Source organism: Mauremys reevesii, linkage group 2 (genome assembly GCF_016161935.1).
Source record: "Mauremys reevesii isolate NIE-2019 linkage group 2, ASM1616193v1, whole genome shotgun sequence".
Taxonomy (NCBI): domain Eukaryota; kingdom Metazoa; phylum Chordata; order Testudines; family Geoemydidae; genus Mauremys; species Mauremys reevesii.
The window spans coordinates 184,653,620-184,675,713 of NC_052624.1; the positions used below are offsets into that span (position 1 = coordinate 184,653,620).

A 22,094-nucleotide genomic window follows, 5' to 3' on the forward strand; every position below is an offset into this window, starting at 1 on the left:
AGGGACCTTGAAAGGTCATCAAGTCCAGCCCCCTGCCTTCACTAGCAGGACCAATTTTTGCCCCAGATCCCTAAGTGGCCCCCCTCAAGGATTGAACTCACAACCCTGGGTTTAGCAGGCCAATGCTCAAACCACTGAGCTTCCCCCCCCGAGGATTTGGGCTGGGCCCTAAGTCCTGATGCCGGTGCGCTCCGCACCGACGACGTGCTGGGCACTGCATCGGCCGACTCCGGGTCTGAAGGTGGCCGCAAGGCAGCTTCCATCAGAAGAACTCTAAGTCTTTGTGCTCTGTCTTTGAGAGTTCTGGGACGGAAGCCCCTGCAAATAGTGCACCAGTCCCTTTGGTAGCTCTCCCCGAGGCACTGCAGACAAGCAGAGTGCAGGTCACTCTTTGGAATGAACTTTCCTCAGTCCTTGCAGAGTTTAAACCTGGGAGACCCAGGCATGCCCTGGCGGGGCAACAAGTAGGTGGTGGCGGGGAACCCCCAACAGCAAAGAACTATGTACAACTAATCTAGATAAACTACCTAACTATATACACGAGGTTTATGGACACAGCTAAACTTGCTATCAGCAAGCGAAGTTCCAGCTAGCCATCATCGGCGGTAAGAAGGAACTGAGGGGGTGGAGGGTCGGCGGGCCCCTTTATAGGGTGCCGTATTGGCGCCACTCCAGGGGGCACCAGGGCCAACCCTACGGGCACCGCTAGGGGAAAATCTTCCGGCTGGCGTGCACACAGCGCGCGCACACCTACTTTGAATGGACATGAACAACCACTTGAAGAAGAAGAATTGGTTACTTGCTGCGCATAACTGTTTTTCAAGATGTTTTGCATATGTCCATTATACACCCCACTCTCCTGCCCCAACACAGTGGAATGCATCATATAAGATTCCAGTACAAAGGAAATGAAAGAGGGTGTGGAGGGGTGGCTCTGCTCATTTTACCCTCAGCTTAGCATACGCAAGTCACCAGGGCACAGGTGTTGCTACCCCTCTGGATACTGCTAGGGAAAAACGCAGGCATTGGTGCCCCACGTGTTCACACACCTAGGGGCATGGACATACGCAACGTATTTCAAAGAACAATCTTATGTTAAAATAAATTACAAAAAGTGAGTAATTGTTTCTTATTTATACAGTGTGGCCCAGCTCCAGCAGAAGTGATTGTGACATACCCACAGTCAGGGTGCTATCATAGGAGGTGAAGACCTGGGTACAAGTCCCTGCTCCAAGAGCAGCGATTTAAAAATAGGTCTCCCTCATCCCTGGTGAGTACCCTACCTGCTGGGCCCATGGCTGTAATGGGATGGGGTTGCAAAGGGTGTGTGTCTGGCTCTGATTTTTTCCAGGAACAGGTGGCTAGCCTGGCTTCAGCACCTATCTCCCTGAGAGGGGTCATAGCTGAGCATCCTGAGCTGAGATGCATGCTTCCTTCTAGCCCATCAGTGATGACTCCTGGTCATGTGCCACCTGAGGCACATTGTGCATATGCTAAGAAGGTACATTTTTAAGTACCTTTGGGGATCTGGCCCTAACCCCAGCCCCTTTCCTCTGCATTTCACTACTGGCTAGTTTAAGACAGCTTACCACATCCCATGCTGGCTTCTGTGGATCCTTCCCAGGCAGCTAACTCTCTCCATGCATTGTTTGGGGAACATGCCCCCCAGCTCAGGATTCTACTACCCACCAGCTCACCTAGGGGGCTTTTGTGGAGCTAGGAGAGTGCAGCTTATGAGCAAGCACAGTCTCAAGTACACTAAGAACTTTCAGACACCTGCTATACGTGGTTCCAACTCAGATGCTGAAGGAAAAGAATCATAGAATTTCTAAACATGACATCTATACACAGTTGCCATTTTACCTACCAGAAAAGCAGGAGGGAGGCAATGGTAATAGACACTGATGAGGCATCATAGACCAAACTCTTCTGTGCAGCCCACCCACAACCTTCAAAAAAACATTTTTTTTTAAAATAGCCTTCTGTGACAATCAGGGCCCAGACAGCCCAAAAGGAGAAAAAGGGGGTTGAACCTCAAAGAATAAGCAGTAGAATTAACTGATTGTTCACTATGTTTTGTACTAAACTAGCACATCAAGGTTTTATACGCAAGCTTGTAATGTTCTGAACTTTAATGTCATTATGATGAATATATACAGACGGTGGTTATAAATTTGTGTATCTGTAAAACTATGCTCATAATTTGTGCTGCATTCAGCTCCATCTCAGTGGTGTCCTGGTTAGACTGACAGGGAGGGGATGCGTCCCCACCCAGCTAACACTAGCTCTAAGTACTTACCATTGTACAACTCAGAAAAAGGCAATGGATGGGCTGTTACCGTGAATGGAAAGACATTGAGCTATCCCAGCTAGAAATTCCTCAAGCTGCATAACTATGAGTCAGCATAGCCTGAGAGGAAAGGGCGGGGATAGGGGGGAAGGTATTTGACCTGATGAATATCCAGAAACTGTCTGTCAAACGCTGGGTCTTCTCTGTGGCATGGGATATGTTGGGACAATGTTCAGGAGGCAATAGGTAACCTGTATTAGAAAAGGGAGCTTAATCTAATTTGCAAATGTAAACCCTGAGGTTGCATCTGTTTATTTTCCGTGTAACTTCTCTGTTTGCTTCCCTTGCTATTTCATCTTTGAATCTGATTTTTCTGTCAAGTAACCTTTTTTTTCTTTTTACCCAAGCAGGTCTCTGTGCTGCAATCGGTGTGAAATGTAGGTGCCAAACTGAGCTGACAATTGGGAGGAGCATGGCAGGGGGTGGTTTCATGCCTTTTGGGGTGAAAAGTCAGAGTGGTTAGTGGTTAAAAACTCCAGGACAGATTTGGGGAGACTCAGGAGTGGAAGGGCTACTGGTAGCCAGGATGAGACTCTGTTTGTGGGAAGGCTATGGCTCTGAGGGGTCTGAACCACAGCTGAACAGCATCCAGACACCTCAGGTTAGACAGAACCCTTTACTGGTCTAGGTAGTCCCCAAAATATCACATGCACCTAAAAGACTATGCACATACCCAACTCTGAAAAAGCACTGGTTGGAAGTCTTTGAAGTCTGAATGTTTGAAAACTGCATGGTCACATACCGTAAAATATTTTTCAGTTTAGGAGTTTAACTTCCATATTGAGATACACTGCAGCGGCATTTGTTCAGAGTGCACGTTTTTAATCCTATTTAAAGGCTACTGGCTGGTGCATCTTAAATTAGCTAGTAAAAACTTTGCTAAGAAAGCTTGTATAGTGAACATTCTTCTCCCATTACTACTACTTCCCTTCCTTTTTTTATGGAAGGGATTAAAACCCTAGGAAATAAATTGTCAACTACATTATGAAAACTTAGCACAGGTATTTTTAAAAAGGCACGCAATACAAAAGTTAAGTTCCCATTGCACCATTAACTAGCAAACCCATTTCATATGTGTATTTTCTATCCTTCCACATAGTTAATATAAATCAAGACATATGACAAAGTTACAGTACACTGAATCTTTCATACTGCACTTCCTGATTACAAGTTGTATTATGCTTAGTGATTATCTAATGCGTCTTTTCACTTTTAAAAAAAATAGATACCACTAAACTATTACCCAAAGAAAGCATACTGTAATGAATTGAGATACCTGTTCATAAGTAAATGAAGTATCTTCACCCTCTGAGCCAATCACTATTTAGTTATTCCTTTTATGCTCATAAAAATTGCTCCCGTGAGCAGGTAGAAGATGGCAACTTATCTGGCAGAGTGACTCTTAAGATATGGCAGCCAGTTTCTTTTCCCAAAAGGAGATGCTAAAGGAACTAACTTCTTTAAATGGGAAATTCTGCAGAAGCCAGCCACAAAGACTATACTCAGCACATGGCAATAACTTCAAATAGACTAGCACCTTCCTAAGCAGCTGGTCTCACACTTTGAGACAGCAACAGCACAATCTAATTTAGGCTGAAATTGGTAGCTTACCTCACCTGCATTGTTTTTGTTTTAATAAAACCTCTGAGTTTTTCCAAACCAAGCCCCCTATTCCCTAAAAAGCCTTACCCTATATACTGATACACATGTTAAGAGTTGTGATCTTCCCTAGATCAATCACTTCTGGCTTTTAAAAAAATTGTTGGTTATTTGTCTGTGACTGAAACAGTCATTTTAAAGGCTTAGGCTTTAATCCTGCTCCCACTGCTATTAAAGGCTCATGATCAAGACTTTGGACTCAAATCAGATTTCCTAGATGAGGTAGAATGTACTTTTATTACAAACTCTTTTGCAGTGGTGTCCTCTTCCCCTGCACGCTTTTGAAGAACTGGAAGATCTAGGTCTTTATTTCTGTTTGCTTAAGACATATGACTATTTTGAATCCAAATTATTAATTTTTCATGTCAAGTTCTCATGCTGAATGTTAACGAAACATTACAAACTCTCAAAGTCTAGTTTTTAAAATAACCATCCATATGCACAAACCTAAAATAACGTTAAAAAGTTGGTTTATTTGAAACTGTGAAATCAAAGGCCAAATAGATAAAATGTTTAACATTGTCCCTGGACAGCGTATAATAAAGAAAACTGGTAAAACTAAATGGTTTTCTCCACCACCATGGCAAGAATCAACTCTTAATATCACTTCTTAGTTCTCTCCCACTAAGAAACATTATTTGTAATATATAAACAGTACCTTAAACCACTCATCTTAAGTTGTCTTGTAGATCTCTAGTGTCAAATCCCTAGTGTAATTCCATTGACATGAATGGTATTACACCCGAGATGAATCTTGCCCATAGTACGTTCATTTTCCAAGTCGAGAACTGTAAGTATTTTTTTAAATCCCCCTAAACTCTCCAGACTGGTTCACAAACTAAACTCAACCAAATCACAAGTCAGATTAGGATCCTGTAATATCTTTTAGGACACATCATCAAATTTTTCTTATTGGTTTTAGGGTCCTGTTGATCTATCCTCCCCCGCCACTCCTCCTCTCAAAAATATAACAATCCCTTACAGGATTTTCGTTCAGTGTTTGCATTACATGACTAGGTTCAATTTTATTGTGGATTTTCTTTTTGTATTTTACAATTTAAACAAAAAATACTGGAATAGTAAGTATATGAGAACACTTCACCGTTTTTTCAAAAACAGGAAAATACCACTCTTTTAATCCAAAACACAGATATTTTAAAGTTTGTAGAAGCTCAAATAAGGCAGCAGCAAGCTTTTCCTTTGATAGTTATGGTTACAGTAAGTCATGCCCTGTTATACAACTGCTTGAAATGTTCAATGTAAAGTCACATTTACATGCAATTTAAGAAACACAAAACTCTGGTATGAGATGAAAAATTGTTGACTAGGAAAAGACTGACTTTTTTATTATCTAAATTAATCACACTAAGCACATTATTCTTCTTGCCTTTGTTTGAAGTCATCAGTACAAGTTCAATGGTAGGACAGACCACTTGTAATATTTGCTTTGAATGGCCTGTTACTGGCCTTGTTTGGCAAAGTAATTTTAGTGATTTTTGGAAGGTGCCAAACTGACAATCTGATTAAAACCAAAGCCCCCTATTTATCCAAATAGTAGGTATAGCAGTGGACTGGTAATGCAAGTGGCCACAAATCACATCCCTAATTCACTTTAAAGGTAGGTTAATCACCAAGCCCACTCAATCCTTTTGACTCTCACTTACCAAGGGTGGCAATTCTGGAGGTTTTGGGGTTTTTTTGGTGATGTAGACATTTGTTCACTAGAAACTACTTTGAGACCAATTAATTTCATAGAAACCATTAACTATTTGTCAGATGGCAAGAATGTGTACGCATCACATATGGGAGTCCCATTTGAATCAATGACAGACAAAAGGTGCCATATTACCATTCCATCCACTAGCTTTAGCTGCTTTCTGACTGTTTATGAAAGGAGAGTGTTTTAAGCTGCATTTCTCATTGGTTATTAGAAGGGGCAATGTGTTCACTCAATACCCTAACCAACACACATTAGAATTGGCATAGACACATTCCCATTGACGTCAGTGATGCTTGGACTGAGCTCTCAACAAGGATATGTGAATAAAAGTCACATTATGGCAAGATGCATCAAAGTAATTTGATACTTCTCTAAAACTACTTCACTGTTTGTAATAAGTGGTCAACAGGCTTTGAAATTGTACAAATTTAGCAACTGGAGAGTGTCCCATATCTACAAAGTGACAGTAAACAATCCCTTTAAATTAGAGTTAATTTTTAATGGGATAAAAATCACAGCCAGTGTAAATCACCTAATTCCAGAGCTTAAGAGGAACCCGCCTCTCCAAAAAATATATAGATGATATTTAGCTACTGTGCATCACTGGAACTGTAATTAGTACACATACTCTTCTTTTGAGGAAAAAATTGCTGCATCCATTTTATTATTGCTAAAATAAACCTAGCTTTTTTGGGAGGGTTACGAGGAGGAAGTTAAATACCACAATCATTTTCTTTAGAGGATAAAAGACAAAAAATAAAATTAGGAGTTTAAAGAAATTTAAACCAATACTTTTAATTCGATCTGTTTTCTCATTTAGTTTGTCTTGATATTTTAACCAACATTATGCCCTTCCCCCCGCCCTTTTTTTTTTTTTTTTTTGAGGGAAAGGTTGACATTGCTGACAAAAAATAAATTTTAAATCAGGAAAGACAATACATGTGGTATAAAAGCCTAATGGAGAGGGGCAGGCAGGGAAAAACCTACTCCACAAAAAGAAAAGAAAAATAAAGCTAAAACAAATTCCGGAGCTGAAAATTTGAAGGATCTACCTTCCTCGGTTCTACAATCACTGCTGCTTTTTTCAACAGTCAAATCTGAATGAGGCTTTGTGTACTGCTGTAATCCTGCAAAGCTCAGTTTGTAAGTTAAAAGAAATTAAACCAAAGTAATAAATTGCTAAACTGAGAATTATGCAATAATGATTCTTTTTAAAACTATAAAGCATTTTTACAGATCCTGCGGTTTACATTTTAAACTCAAACTGTGCTTTACATTTTTAAGTTCAGACATACTGAAACCCAGAAGCACAGAGGGCTGGCGATTTTTTATCGCTTTTAGGCACACATGTCGTTTTTTTCCAAAAAATGATGCAACATCCATTTTCCATACGCACAGCATTGAGGACAGTAATTCCATCTCCTTTTTTGTAGGATATGGCCTCTTGTGAAAGTAATCTGCCAGAAACTGCTTTCGAGCTTCATATGAACTGTGTTCATACTGTTTAGGATCTAATGCTAGAATATGGAGATCCTCACTTGAAGGAGGTCCTTTCATTTCAGTCCTGCTTTCAACCTTTTGTCGCTTGACAGGCACTACCCCTAGATTCACCTCTTTATCTGGAGCTAGAGCTGTGTCAGTATTTAAGGACTGAAGCTGCTGTTCTTTATTCCTTTGGTCCTCTGCAACAGAGCACAGATCAGATTGTTTTCTTTTAGCAGATTGAGAGACAGAATCGTGCTTTTCACCATTCACAAATGATAGCTCTTTCTTCTCATTGCGCTCAAGCGGCACTTTCATACTTGAGTTGCTGTCTTTGGGAGCACTTCTGCAGCGGAGCAAATGCACAGCAATAGCAGTCAGAGTCATATTTCCAGTGTACACCCCACAGCAATGGATGCACTTGAAAGCAGGGGACTTTAAAATTGTGTGTACGGTTGGCATGATATGATGCCTCTCTTTCAAATGCATTTCATAGGCTTCTTTGCTAATGAAAGTACCAAAACAAAAGGGGCATGTAAATACTTTTTTGCTGCACATATTGTTCACTTCAGCTGTCTGAGGCTTCACTTTGATGTAGACAGGTACAAGGGTCCTCGAGTTTACCCCTGCAAGTACTGCCAAGTGTACTTCCTTTTCACCAAGTTCTTCTTTTGGTAACATTGTACTAAAGTCAAAATGTGGAAATATAAGGTCACCATCAGCATCGTTATCTAGTTGAAATCCTCTGTTGCTGTAGTCTTCATGTAACTTCTTCTTTCCATTATGCACAGTCTTATTGTGTTCCACAAGGCTTTTTAGATCACGGAAAGTATATGTACAGAACAAACAAGCTAAACCATGCATCAGTAAATGTTTTATAAGTTCTTCCTCACATAGGAAACATTTACAAGAGAAACACCGGACAGTCTTCTCTTTCATCCACCTCAAAAAGGGTGCACATACTGCAAGTTTGTCAGGTTCAAGGGTTTCCTCTGTTTTTACTGCATTGTGCTTATGAGCCACTTCCATGTGGACCTGATAGACATTTGATGGGAACAGCTCATTGCAAACAGGGCACGTCTTCCATTGCTTAGCCTGTTTGAGGGCTTGGCTTGTTTCAGGAGCAGGTGGAGAAGCCTGTGCAGACATATTGTGGGAAGAAGTCACAACAACAGGAGGAGAAGGTGCACTAGCTGGAGAGCGAGATATCTGAGTTACTGTGCCAGACGGCATTATCTGAATGGGCATCTGCGGTGGTGTAACAGTTGCTACTCCGCCACCAGGTGGCACAGGCAAAGTAACTGAAACTGGTGCAAGGGTATATGTAGGTATCCCATTAACCTGCTTACCAGTTGGAATTAACTGTCTAAGTATAGGTCCTGCAGTCAGGAAAGTGGTATTTTGAGAAACTCCAGGTCTGATGGGCTGATTTGCAGGGAGAACCCCTGAGGAAACAGACTGATTAAGTTGGAGAATCCCAGGTCTGACAGGCTGTCTTACAGGAAGAACCTCTGATGCAACAGGCTGATTAAGCTGGAGAACCCCTGAGGTAACAGCCTGGGGCACAGGAAGAACCCCAGGACCAATGGGTTGATTCATATTCCCAACAGGTCGATTTATAGGGAGAACCCCAGGTGCAATAGGCCTAGTTAGTGGGAGAACTCCAGGCCCAACATGACTATTTACAGGACCAACAGGCTGAGCTATTGGGAGAGCCCCAGGTGCAACCAGACTATTTATAGTCCCAATAGGCTGATTAACAGGAAGAAGACCAGGCCTGACAGGTTGACTAAGTGGAAGAACCCCAGGAGCAACAGGTCTATTTATGGTCCCAACAGGTTGAGTAAGGGGGAGAACCCCAGGCCCGACAGGCTGATTAAGAGGGACCCTATGGGAAACAAAGACAGGTTGTGGAACTGGCGGTTGAAGATTAACATTCTGACCTACAGGGAGAGGACTGGATACAAGAGTAACATGTGGTGGAGTAATAACTGGAGCAGGAGATGTATGTGTAAGGCTACCAGAGGCATTTGAAACAGTGTTTTGAACTGCTTTCCCCTGTACCATGGTTTGCTTTTGATTATTCTGAGGAAATGCAAGTTGAATGCAAGTTGGAGTAGTAACTGAGCTTGATGGAGCAGTGGTGGGCATTAAAGATGGAGCAGCTATAGTTGTGGGAGGCTTGGGAGCAATATGCATTTGCTTCACAAGTCCTGGTTTCTTAATATGTTCTGAAATCACAGATCTAAGTTTATTCTCCAGATCTCTGTGCATGTCAGATGTTAAGACATGATACATTAAAGAATCTTGGCTGTTTGCAGAAGCATTACATTTCTTACAGTAGTGCTCAATAAAATTCTCTTCAATTTCATCTGGTCTCTGGCCAAAATATGTGCTTATTAAATTTTGAAAATGGTTCACCAGCACATGTTTCTTCATATTGTAGTACAGCGTGTCTGTAAAGTGACATTTTAGACATGTGAAGTTTATAATGTCACTCCTGAATTGTTTCATACCACCTAAAATGCTCACTGTGTAGTTCTGTATTTTCCTATTAGAAGAGTGAAACATCCGGATGTGTTTTCCCACTATTTTTGAATCAGAAGCAAATGCACATTTTGGGCAAGGAACCACCAGCTCTTGGTCCATTTCATCTTCATGGTAACGGTGCAAATGATTCTTGAATGAAGTAAGAAATTTTGAGGAGAACTTGCATAGGCTACAGCAGTACGGCTTTGTTCTGTATCTCTGCAAAATAAATAAAAAAAGTTCAAACAACACCTTGTCAAAAATACACCAGGATTCTATAAACTGCCAGGTTGATATCATGTGCCAAAGAAAATGCCTCCAAAAGATGTATACCCCCAAGAAACAAGTTCAGACATCTTTACAAAGACATACATAAAGATGACATGCATGGGAAAACAAAGTATTTGGATTTGAGCCCTTTTTTGCTTCTTTATAATGTATAAAGAAGGCCTGAATGGATCTTTTTCCTCACTCTGGTTAAAAAAAAAAATTAGAAACTCCAGTTCCTTAAGGACTCTAGGCCACCAAAGAGACTGGAACAATTAAGACAACACAACACACAGGAAATGAAACCTGGGAAAATTGAGAGGGAAGGGATTTTTCATTCAGACGGTTTAAAGCTTTTACTTGTATGAACGAATGCACCCCACACAGACACTAGGAGAAAAAACAAAGATTCCAACACCCTGTCCTTCAACGGATGGGTGAGAAAAAGCTCTCAAATCACTTTTCAGAACCCCTAGTCCAACCAAGTCTTTCAGCAAAACTAGTAAAAACCAGACACTTGATATTCCTAAGAGTAAAAACAAACCAAGAAAATGTTAAGGGGGAGAAAGAGAAGAGACTGCTAAACCTGTCAGTCCTCCTTTAAACATAAGGAAAGAGCAATAAAAATATACAAACCCATTTGTTTTCCTTTGCAGTTCAGTTTTAGAATACCACTTGTATTACACAGCCCATCTCCTCAAACCAATATTTAATTCATAAAGCATTTTTACTCTAAATATTTTTAAATACTTTCTTTAAAAATGCACATTTAAACTGACTATATGATTCTTCTCTAATTTGACTCTGACTAAAAATAAAATTCAAAACTCATTCCCTCTCCAACAAGAATCATTGCATTTGTTTTCTCCATCAATTGCACTTCAGCTGAAAATTGTTAGTTTTCACTCTGAATTCTCACTGATCAGTTAAGTTACTCTTCATTCCCACATGCAGTAAATCCTGTTATAGTCTCCGAAAGACTATAAGGGCCACTTCAGTCACAAATTTCCATTTTTCTAGGTTTTGATACTGGGACTCATGTGAATTATCCTATAGTTCCTAAGAAATGAGCCTTCATTTCTCCAAGAACTACAGAGCTTCCAGGCAGAGTCAATGTCATAAGTTTGCATTCATAAAGCATCCTAAGGTAACTTCCCAGCTCTGAGAAGGGACCTCGAAACACAATCTTTACAACAAGACTAATAGGATGGACAGGCAGTCTTGGACTCACATGGGGATCATCAGCATCACCTCTTGGAAGAAAAAAGGATTTTTCTGTAATATTTTTCTGAATGATATGACTGTGGCAGTGACTGACATAAGTTGAGACTGTAGCCAGTGGGTGCAGAAAGGTTAAAATACTACTTGGGCAAATCAGGAGACATGAAGTGTTCTGGGCACACAACTGTCTTGGGTGGTATGAATGGGTCATTAAAGGACTGACTGAAACTGACCCATATCGATGGAGGAGCTAGAAAGGCAAAGGAAACCCCAATGTCTGCGAAACTCAGACCTAGCAAACAGCCAAAAGGAAGGAGATTTCCCCCCACCTCTCTGCAGACAAGCAGAGCAGAGACCCCAAGCTGAAGAACAAAGGGAAAAGATGTCAGGTGGCTGTGTTTAAGAGCTGGCCTTTGGAGAAACACAGCAGCTCTGACCTGAGACTGGCAGTGAGACAGAAACAAAGAAAACCAAGATAGTTCCTGGAGCAGCATGGCTCAAAGCAGTATAGACTATGTTTTTAAATCTTTGTTTCTCTATGATAACCTGAGGACTTTCAGATTCTTTATTCCAGGTGGCTAATAAATTGTTACCTTGTTTTGAAAAGGCTTCCTGATGTGACTGCAAATACTTGCTGAGGTGCACTGATCCCTGAAGAGGACAAACGAATCTGAACAGGAGTCTGTCTCAGCTTGAATTGCTGGAGAGAGCTCATTCACAGAGAGAAGCAGTGCTGGAGCAGAGGCTCAGTCTGAGAGGCACTGAGGCTGCATTACTTACTTTAAGGAAGAATATAATCCCTTGAGAGTCTGGCACACGTAAGGGGTACCTCCAAGGGACTGTTTAAAAGCTGGGGCAAAGCACAAATCCTGTGGATCCATCACACCCCATCACCACAACATGGTTGGATATTAGATTCAATCAGCTGCTCCTCTTGCAGCCTGTGAAGATGAACTCATGAGCAGGGAGCAGGAGTTAGAATGAATTAATCTGTGTGTCTGCTCCTCCCCTGTTTGACAGCTGATCTCCAGAGAGCAGAGAATTGTTGCCTTACACAAAGCAGATTCTCAAATTAATAGCCATGCCAAGTATTGCCTGATCTCAAAAATTCTGTTTTTTAGGGTACATCAGTGTAAAGTGAATGGTGGATCGATGCCAGTAACTTAGTCCCCCCTCGTCCACTTCAGAAAAATGGAAAAAACCTCTGCTAATCTTCTTAGGGCAGTAAAGAGAGGCCAGAAAGTATTTGATGACAGTGCTTGATTTGTTAAGAAGCCTTCAATCATAAACCTTTAAGTCTTTCAAGCCTAAAGATGGCCTCCATCAGGCTCCTCAACCATGTGGCAGAGTATGGGACCACGATTAAAGGCTGAGGACATGATGAAGTTCTCACAGTTGATAGAGTGGTGTTAGATATCTGCCTCCACCTTAAGTAGTAAGCTACCCTCTCCACCCCATTGTAGATCTCTGACAAATACTGCTTCCAAGTCACTTTGACAACCAGACTAATCTCTTATTTAAAATATAAGGCCAAGCTCTTATTTAAGCATAATGTCTACATTTCTCTCCCTCATATCTGAACATCTTTGACCCCTTCCCTCACCGATATGCACCTGGAATCAATAATCTGTGCTTTTGTCTCCCATAGGCTTAAACTATAACAATAAGATGAGACTTAGATTGACTTTGAAAGTCACCCAAAAACTCTTGCAAGCATCTAATGTAATTGCCCCCTTGAGAGGTACTGGGCAGTAATATACTGACACCTTGCTCTACTCTCTGCACTGGTGCTAGTTCACTTTCAGATGAAATTCAAGGTGCTGGATGCAACTCCAACTCTTATCTGATCATCCTGACACAATGCAGTTCAGTGACTCTCTTCAACATTCACCAATAAATCTGGATTTTAAGTGTACACCAAAAGAAGAGATTAAATTTACCGGGGTTTAGGGAATCCCTTGGCTACCTCTCTACCACTGGCTCCCAAATTTCATTTATTAGATGCCTACCGTCTCCAAAAGATGGCCTGGGAAGTAGGCACCCTGCTCTTTGCTGTAACACCATTTCCCAACAGTTACTGGTTTCTATTTTCTCTTGCTTCACTTTTTTCTGTTTTCCATTTTTGTATGGGTTTTTTTTTTTTTTTAAACACTTTTTCAGTCTTGTTCTGTTCTGGTTTGATTTTTGCCAGTTTCTTCCCCTCACCAGAAGAGGCCATATGTTGTTTGGGCTGCAAGCGTCCATTGCCAAAGGGTTTCATGAAGCACTGCACCTTTCCTCTTACACATTGATCCTCTCCTTCCTAAACTTGTTCAACACCTCTTAGGTAAGGAGACACCATTCTACAATACTGAATAGAATGTTTCAAGGCTGTCTCATTTGCTAGCCTCCTCCATTCCCTTCACCAACTTGTGTGTGATGGGGAAGGGAGGGTGGTGGTAAAATTGCCACTGTTAGCACCAACAATCTCCGATGGAGGTAAGGGGAAAAACTGGTGGAGAAAGTATTGCAGCCTGGAAGTGGGTAATGCATGGATCATTCAGGACCTCTGACAAGAAAGGGGACAGTCCAATGAGCCAGAAAGGGATAATCATTTCTCTCCACTTTTGCTACCTGGACACCCAAGCTCAAGGAGTCCAATAGGATACCATTATTTTGACTCGATGATATAGGAACAAGTGTTTTTGATGGAAGAAGAGGTCTGTGGTTTGGCTAATTCTGCAGAACACTTCCCCCTTCTCTCCAGCCTCAATTTGGTCTTCCCAAGGTTCAGTCTGAACCAGCTCCTTTTCATCCAGGAGCCAGTTTCTCAAAGGCTTGGTGACATTACATCTACTCTTCAGCATACATGCTCAAAGTGGGGTGTCAGTGTACTGACAGCAGAGTTCATAGTATCTCAGTTTCCTACAAGAAGTGTCATGTTGATACTGATGGTCTCCCATGCTTAATAAAGATGAATTCAGACTGGAACAGGTGCAGAGAAGGGCTATTAGGATGACCAGAGGAATGAAGAAGATACCTTACGAGAGGAGACTTAAGGAGCATGACTTGTTTAGCCTAAGATAGGATTGCTCTCTATAAATACATAAAAGGGATAACCACCAGGTTAAGGGGCAATGTTGGCACAAAAGCAAATGGATATAAGCCGAGCAACAAATAATTTTGGCTTGGAATTAGACTAAATGTTTCTAACCATCAGAGGAATGCAGTTCTGGAACAGCTTTCCAAGGAGAAAGTGGGGTAAAAAAAAAAAAACAACGTAACTTGTTTCAAGACTGAGCTTGAAAAGTTTTTGGAAGAGAAGGTATAATGAAGTTGCCTACAAGGGCACAGGGCCCATTTGTGACGGTTATTAGCAAATATCTCCTATGGCAAGAAATGGGACACTAGACGGAGCTACTACAAAAATCCTTTCCCAGCTATCTGACTGGTGGGTCTCGCCCAAATGCTCACAGTCTGATTACTGTATTTGGGGTTGGTAAGAAATTCTTCACCAGGTCTGAAAGGCAGAGACTCTGGGGGCTTTTTGCCTTCTTCTGCAGAGTGAGGTTCAGGTCACTTGTTGATTTGAACTACAGTAAGTGGTGGATTCTCTGTAACTTCAAGTCCTTAAATCAAGATTTGAGGACTTCAGTAATTGAGCCAGAGATTATGGACCTTTTATAGAAGTGAGTGGGTGAGGTTCTGTGGCTTGTGATGTACAGGAGGTTAGACTAGATGATCATGATGGTCCCTTCTTGCCTTCAAGACTATAAAAGTATTAAGAGTATTGATACCTGCAGAACATCACCTGCAAGGTCTCTTGGGAAAAGGGCAGCTGTCAATCACTACCCCAAGCTCCCTCTGAAAGGAATCACTGAAGCCACTGTAGTGCTGCACTGTCAGCTCCAAATAGATCATATAAAAGGGTCAGCTGCACTTCATTACAGACTGGAAAAGGCTACGGAGACCTTGAGTTTTGACATTTCATTATAGTGATTATTAGTGGCCCTAGAGCACTCTTCAGGAAAAGTCCAAAACTGAAAGGATCAAAGAAGTCAACAGAGGCCAGGTCTCACTGGAATTATTGTCACTACCTTAAATAACTTTGCCTAAGAAATGAGAAGACACCAAGGAGTGATGATTGGGACAACTATAGCATTCTTCAAAGACTGAAGTTTCCCATCCCACACTTAGGGCACATGGACCATGGGAAAAGTAATAGAAATGGCACTGAAAGCAACTGAAAGTACATCCTAGTGAAATAAATACTGCCGTGTCTTTAGGAACTGCTTCATCACTGGATTCATTTTCCTCCTTCCATTTATGTGATGGTAGGCCTAGTCGCTTTTCGCTAGCCGTCACAAGCTGAGAAAAGAATAAATTAATTTCTCAGGTAGTAGGTCATACCACTCTTTAAAAATTCTTGCAACTCCTCCTGTGATGGGGCCAAACCCAGAGGTGATTTCTTACCGCATTATAAGTGAAACCGCATTACAGTAAACTTGATTTGATCCGCCGGAGTGCACAGCCCGCCCCCCTGGAGCACTGCTTTACCGCGTTATATCCGAATTCGTGTTATAACGGATGGCGTTATAAAGGGGTAGAGGTGTAACTGGACTTCAGCTCTCCTTCCTGTACCCCACCATTAATAGTTATTTGTCAGAATAGAAAAGTAAAAGTTTGTTACTTGATAAATTCCCTCTGTAGGGCTGACCTCTTCCCTAGTTCAGGCTAGCACATCTTCCTGCAAATATGAAAAGCTGTTCAGACTTGTCCATAAGCTCCATTGCTTGGCCTTGCTCCTTCCACCCACATAGTACTTCCAAACTTGTAGGGACATAACATTCTTATGAGTAGATTAGGATCTAAAACTCCTTACAGTAATACTTTAGCTCATTTGTGTTAACTATATACGTGGAACCTGAAGAGGCCTTAGAGACACATTCAGGACTACTCCAATCTGCCCTGCTGGACAAGAATAGGTCCCAGAAAAGAATTTTTAGTAACGATTTTTCCATTCTGGACTTTGACCTTTCCCCAATCTGAGATATATGGGAAACAAGTCATCAGGAAAGAGTTTGTAAGGAGGGCAAGTAAAACAGAAGAAGGTGGTTTCACCATCCCTAAAATGAACATTAATCTGAACCAGACAAATTCAAATTATAAATAAGACAAAAAAAATTAACAAGTGAGGATGATTAATCATTGGAAAAAATCTCGAGGCCTTCAAATCAATATTGGATGCCTTTCTGTAAGATTTGCTGTAGTCAAACCAGTTATTCAGCTCAATACAGGAGTGAAATTATATTGTCTGTGTTACACAGGAGTTCAGACTAGATGATCTAGGGGTCCCTTCCAGCCTTTAAAAAAATAAATAAATAAAAAATAATAATCTATGAATGTTTTGGGACTACGGCTTGGAGCAACTTTCTGCCAACCACCATCCTGGAAATAAGCGAAGATTGAACCTGTAGGGCTTTAATTTGGACCAGGTGGCAGCTTTGCACATATATTCTGTGTCAGTCAACATTCTTTTTGCCAGAGCAGGATGCCATAGAACATGGCAAGTGAGCTCAGGTATAAAAAAAGATTTGCTCATCTGTGAGCAATAGCATCTGCTCCCAATGATCGCCGATGAAGAAGAGGCCTTGTTTTTGCATTTTGTCTGCATGTGAATAAATCCACCTGAGATAGTCTATCAACCAAAAAATGTTTCAGCTAAGAGCCAACTCTTTTTCTATCCACAGATGAGTTAACCAATCTGCTTTTGTATTCCAGGATCCTTTTACAGTAGAACCTCAGTTACAAACACCAGCATTACTAACTGAAATCAACCACACACACCTCATTTGAAACTGGACGTACACAATTAGGAAGCAGCAGAGGCCTCCTTCTCTCCCCCCGCCCCAAAAAAAGAAAAAAGCAAATACAACACAATACTGTGTTAAACTACTAAAAAAAAAAGGGAAGATTTAAAAAAAGATTTGACAAGGAAAGAAAACGGTTTCTGTGCTTGATTCATTTAAATTAAGATAGTTAAAAGCAGCATTTTCTTCTGCATAGTAAAGTTTCAAAGCTATATTAAGTCAATGTTCAGCTGTAAACTTTTGAAAGAACAACCACAATGTTTTGTTGAGTTACGAATATTTCAGAGTTACGAACAACCTCCATTCCCAAGGTGTTCATAACTCTAAGGTTCTACTGTATTTGGTTTACCCTGATGGATGTTATGTAATATCACACCCACAGTAGGATCTGCAAGGTTTGTATGTGTTTTGATTTGAACCATATGTCCCCCTCATCATCTTATGTGGTTGTGTTGTCTGATGGGACAACATGCTCTTGCCTCAGTTGAGCCTGAAATTCTCAGAACGCAAGCTGGTGCACTTATTTCTAGATTGGTGCTTTGAAGCCAACCTCAACCACACAATCCAAGTGGGCTCCTAAACCTGACAGCCTAGAGTTTTCAATCAGACCTTGAAGTACAGACTGAGGGAAGAAACTTGCTGTATAGGCTTCCTACTTCCACAGAGGGAGTAAGTTAGTTGGGGGAGAATTTTCCTTTTCATGTGCATTTCTTGCTGGGAATAATTTCAAACCTGAAAGAGAAATCTCATCTGTATATTCATCCACGGGATGATCTCTCTGCAGGCAACTAGAGACATCAGGCTCAGCAATTGCAAGGAAAGATGAATGGAGTACATATGGTAATACAAGTTCTGTGGAGATCAGTGTCTTTGCTGTGTGTCACAAAAAGACCACGGCTCTCCTTGTGTTCTCATCTCCCATGCCAGTGGTTTTCAACTTTTTTTCATCTGTGGACCATTAAAATATGTCAAATGGCAGTGTGGACCCACTTTGTGAATCTTAGACGTAGTCTATGGGACCCCAGGGTCCACGGACCACAGGTTGAAAAAAAAAAATCACTGCCCTAGGAGGACAGTGCTCTAAGACCAGACCAGTGAACTCTTCTTTGGATTTATGATAAAACTTTGTGCCTGAAGCATGGAAAGTGTCCCAAACTGTTGCCTTTAAGATGCTTGGGGAAGAGGTTCTGATGAGTATATTACCTAGAAACAAGAATCAATGAATTCCTAGAGCCCCTTAGCCTACTTATTATCACTAGCAATTCCTTCACTGACTACCTCAAGCAGAGTGGAGGCCAAAGATTAATGTTTTGTATTGATAGTGGCGATTTCCATAGGCAAACTTGAGAATTATCAAGGACAGGGTATTTGAGAATATGCAAATAAGTTCCCAGTTCCACTGAAGAGACTGAAGTGATTGTAGAAGCTAAAAAGTCTCCATTATGAATATAAATTCTCTTCATCAATCTGTTCAGCTTCTTGATGTCTATGCTGGCCTAAACATTTTTTAAAAAGCTAAACTATGATAATTAGGGAGTAAAGGCCTGAGCCCCTTAAAGGACAGACTATTGCTCTTAATTGAGGGTGGTGTGAAATATCAGGATAAGTGAATGCTTCTGTCTCTCTCACAGTTCAAGAGAGTTTAACAAGAGATGTGGAGGAACTTGGTATCCATGTGGCACTCCCTAGAGCTCCATCTCCAGTCCGAAGAATGGAAATCTACCCAGCTGAAGCTGATTGGATCTGTTCACTTGAGTAAGGGAGTATCACTTCCAGCCATATTTCTGGAAAGACACATACACAGCTGCAGTCATGCTGACTATTTTGACTGGAAGGAGATTTGGTTTCCACACCTTGGTATCTGTGGGCTCAAGTTCTATTCCAGAATAAAGTTAACCCCTTCATCGACACCTTTGTTGAGGGTAAGAATGAAAGGAGCTCCTCCTCTTGCAGGTGGTTTGTAGTTTTTGGATTTCACTGGAATGGGCAGCTGTCTTAAGAGGAATGCAGAGGGATGGCAAAATATACCTTTGCTCTGGATGGGAGCGTTCTCCCTTAGATTTAGTTCATTCATCCTTTTTTCTAGTTGGATCTTGTTGATGGCGACCACTTCTTCCCTGTTGTTTCAAAACATGTCTGCTGAGGAAGAACGTTTTCTATTTTTCTGGCTCAGGGTTATGTTCCAACATAGTTATCCTTCTTTGATAAGAGCTGAAACTTGCTGAGGACAAAGAGCAGGCATACGTATTTGCTTCTTGCCCTCCGTCATTACATTTTCTGGCCAACTAAAGGACTTTTGGGGGGCCTTTTACAGTGGAGATTCTCATCCCCATTAGACCTGTCCCTTTTCCTAGTTCAGAAAATAACCTGTGGTTGGATCCTTGGTGTATCTCCTCATCTTCAGATATACAAATAAGGAGGTAATGTAGGGATAATTCTCTAAGAATTCACATCCTGCATCCGAAGATGGGGAGTCAAGTAGCAAGCCACATTCTGTCCCCATTAACTCACTCACCCACATTTGCACATGGAAGACCATCCTGAGCTATATTTCCTCCTCCTCCCCCCCCCCGGGGAGGGGGGGGGAGGCAGAAGTGAATTGATCAAGAATAGGTTTAGGGAAAAAGGAGTGCAGGAGAAAGGATTTTTGTATTAGCCCTTGAAGATGCCTGTTCGGCAAGAAAATATCCCGTTTGCCACCCTCCCAGTATTGAAGAGGGTTGCTTCACTTTTGAGAGGATGTCTCCAGAAGTTCTGGCTGATGTGCGAGGGATGGGAAGATGCAGAGAGACTACCAAAAGATATGGCAGAGTTTCTCTTCTACATCCTTGAAGGTGGTCTCCTCGTAGATTCACATCACTGTTTGGCCTTTGGCTTACTCAGGTTAGCTTTCTCCTCTGTCATGATGTTGAGAGAGAGGTGATCCCATTCATGGAACAGAGCCCAGAAAACATGGTTTCCTGAGGGCGAGTTTGCTTGCTGCCGCCGTCAAAAAAACAAAACTTTAAAAGCGAGATTGCTAATAAATAAATAAGGTATAAGCCCTGAATTACAGCTCTGTTTGCACTGCAGGATGCAAAGAATCTAGCATACAGGCAGAAATAGTGGCATCAAGCCCTAGCAGCCTCAGGTAAGTTTGAGCTACCTCTGGTATTTGCACAACAAGGAAGAGAGGAAAAAAGTTCAGGAACCAAAAAGGATATGATAACCCTTTCAGCCACATGGCCCTGTAATACCTCTCTTGTTGACTTAAAGAGGTGTCAGACCACTAGGAACCTGCTTCTGGGCTGGACTCCTTAAAAATTCTAGCTAACTCACAAAGATTCAGTCAGATGGAGAAAAGAACTTGTTCCCATGTTAACACTAACTTCTCAGCAATTCCACTTCCCTGCATCAAACCTAACTCCAAGTTATATGCAGGAGTTTTTGATGGTCAGCTCTCTGTTCAATATGTGAAGGAGGAACAGTTTTTAAAATAAAAAAAAGTTTGTATTATTAGTCCATATATTCCAATTTAAAACATAAAACATGTTATGTTTCTGTTCATTTTCAATTGGCAACTCTTAAAAAAAATAATGGCTTGATACTTCTGTAATATATTTTTACTTGGAAAAAAAAAGCCGACTTTGCTCAGCCTATGTTTCTTTAAAATTAGTATGTATTCAATGGTCTACAAACTGATTTGGAGCGTCACAAAAACTGTAAGATGACAATTCAACTATATTTTCTTTTAAATCACAAGCAGTACAAATCATCAGCACCATAGCCATAGACACCTATATGTTCAGCATTCCAAAAGAGGTGGCTACAGAGCTCTCCCACAGATGCTATGTAGTTACAATAACCTTTAAGCATAATGAAAGCATGCCACAAAGCAATTCACATAGTAACACATGAAGCATTTTAACAGTCCATTTCTGAGGGGGTGACGAGCGGCATTCACTATGGAGGGAGTCATCCATAGGAGCAATCCATACCAAAACACAGTCCAAGTACTGCTGAAACAATATCGCAAGAAATCAGATCTTTCGAGGGGGTTCAAAGAAGGTTGTCCTTTCTTCCAGGAACCTTCCTATCCATGTATGTCTGTAGTTTTACACTGCATAGAGATGAATTTATTTAGCCTCTAACAGGACTTGGATTTTATTTGCATCACCCCGTCTATCTTCCACTGTTCTCTTTGCAAGGGATTCCCTTTGCCTGGCTAACTAGACACAAAGGGGGGGCCATTTCACCATGTGCTTTTCACTGCAGCCCATTCCACACACAATTCTCTCAGCTTCTCCCTCAATTGCCCACATCTATCCATTCATGTTTTCTGTTGCTTTACAACTTCCATAACCTTCTGTGTTTCTTATTACATCACCCTATTCTGTTTACACAAGCAATAAAGAGCTCAACTGACTTTAAAGAACTGACCTGCCTTTAAAGAGAGGAGAGGAGGAAGCATTAAGGAGGCACATCTAGAGCTCCCTGGCATGCAGGGAGGACTATGGCCTCTGGTATCTGTCACAGGGGACACTGGCCCTTTAAGAGGGAGCAGGGCCAGTGCACCTTGACTCATCAGCTAACCTAAACGAGGCTTAAAAGAGGACACCTGAGAGTCAAGAGAATCAGTCAGGAAAAGGGACAGATGAGAGATGCCTGGGAGTCAGAAGATTGGTAGCTTTCCCTTACCAGAGATCACAAGATGGAAGGAAATCTACAGGAAATGGCGCTCTCTGAAAAGAGGGAGGAATTATCAGGAAGCCAATGGAGAGGCTAGTCTGCTGACCTTCTTGAACCAGAGAAGGCTGGAGAGGGTTGAAAGCTGAGAACAGGTAAGGAGATGCCTGTTGGCTCTCAGAGCCAGAGAGCTAAAGCTTGAGGGCCAGAGGGGGCTGAAGAGTCATGAGAGACGTTGAAGCAATACCTAGGAGAAGACTGAGGAAAAGAACAGGTATTGGCAGAAGACATCAGACTGTGGTATGTGCTACACTGACTGACCAGGTGGCATGGGATTTTAAAGATTACATGC

General features: G+C 41.5%; 1 protein-coding gene across 8 annotated transcripts in view; it reads right to left on the minus strand.

The window, feature by feature from the left end:
- Window positions 1-4,462: 4,462 nt before the first annotated feature.
- Window positions 4,463-22,094, minus strand: part of ADNP2 (ADNP homeobox 2) — a 36,568-nt gene continuing 18,936 nt past the window's right edge. For all 8 annotated transcript variants that reach the window (XM_039521805.1, XM_039521810.1, XM_039521804.1 and 5 more), the window contains one exon: window positions 4,463-9,959. In XM_039521805.1, coding sequence (XP_039377739.1) covers window positions 6,960-9,959 — 3,000 coding nt within the window. In that variant the 3' untranslated portion in view covers window positions 4,463-6,959. The remainder of the gene's footprint in view (window positions 9,960-22,094) is intronic.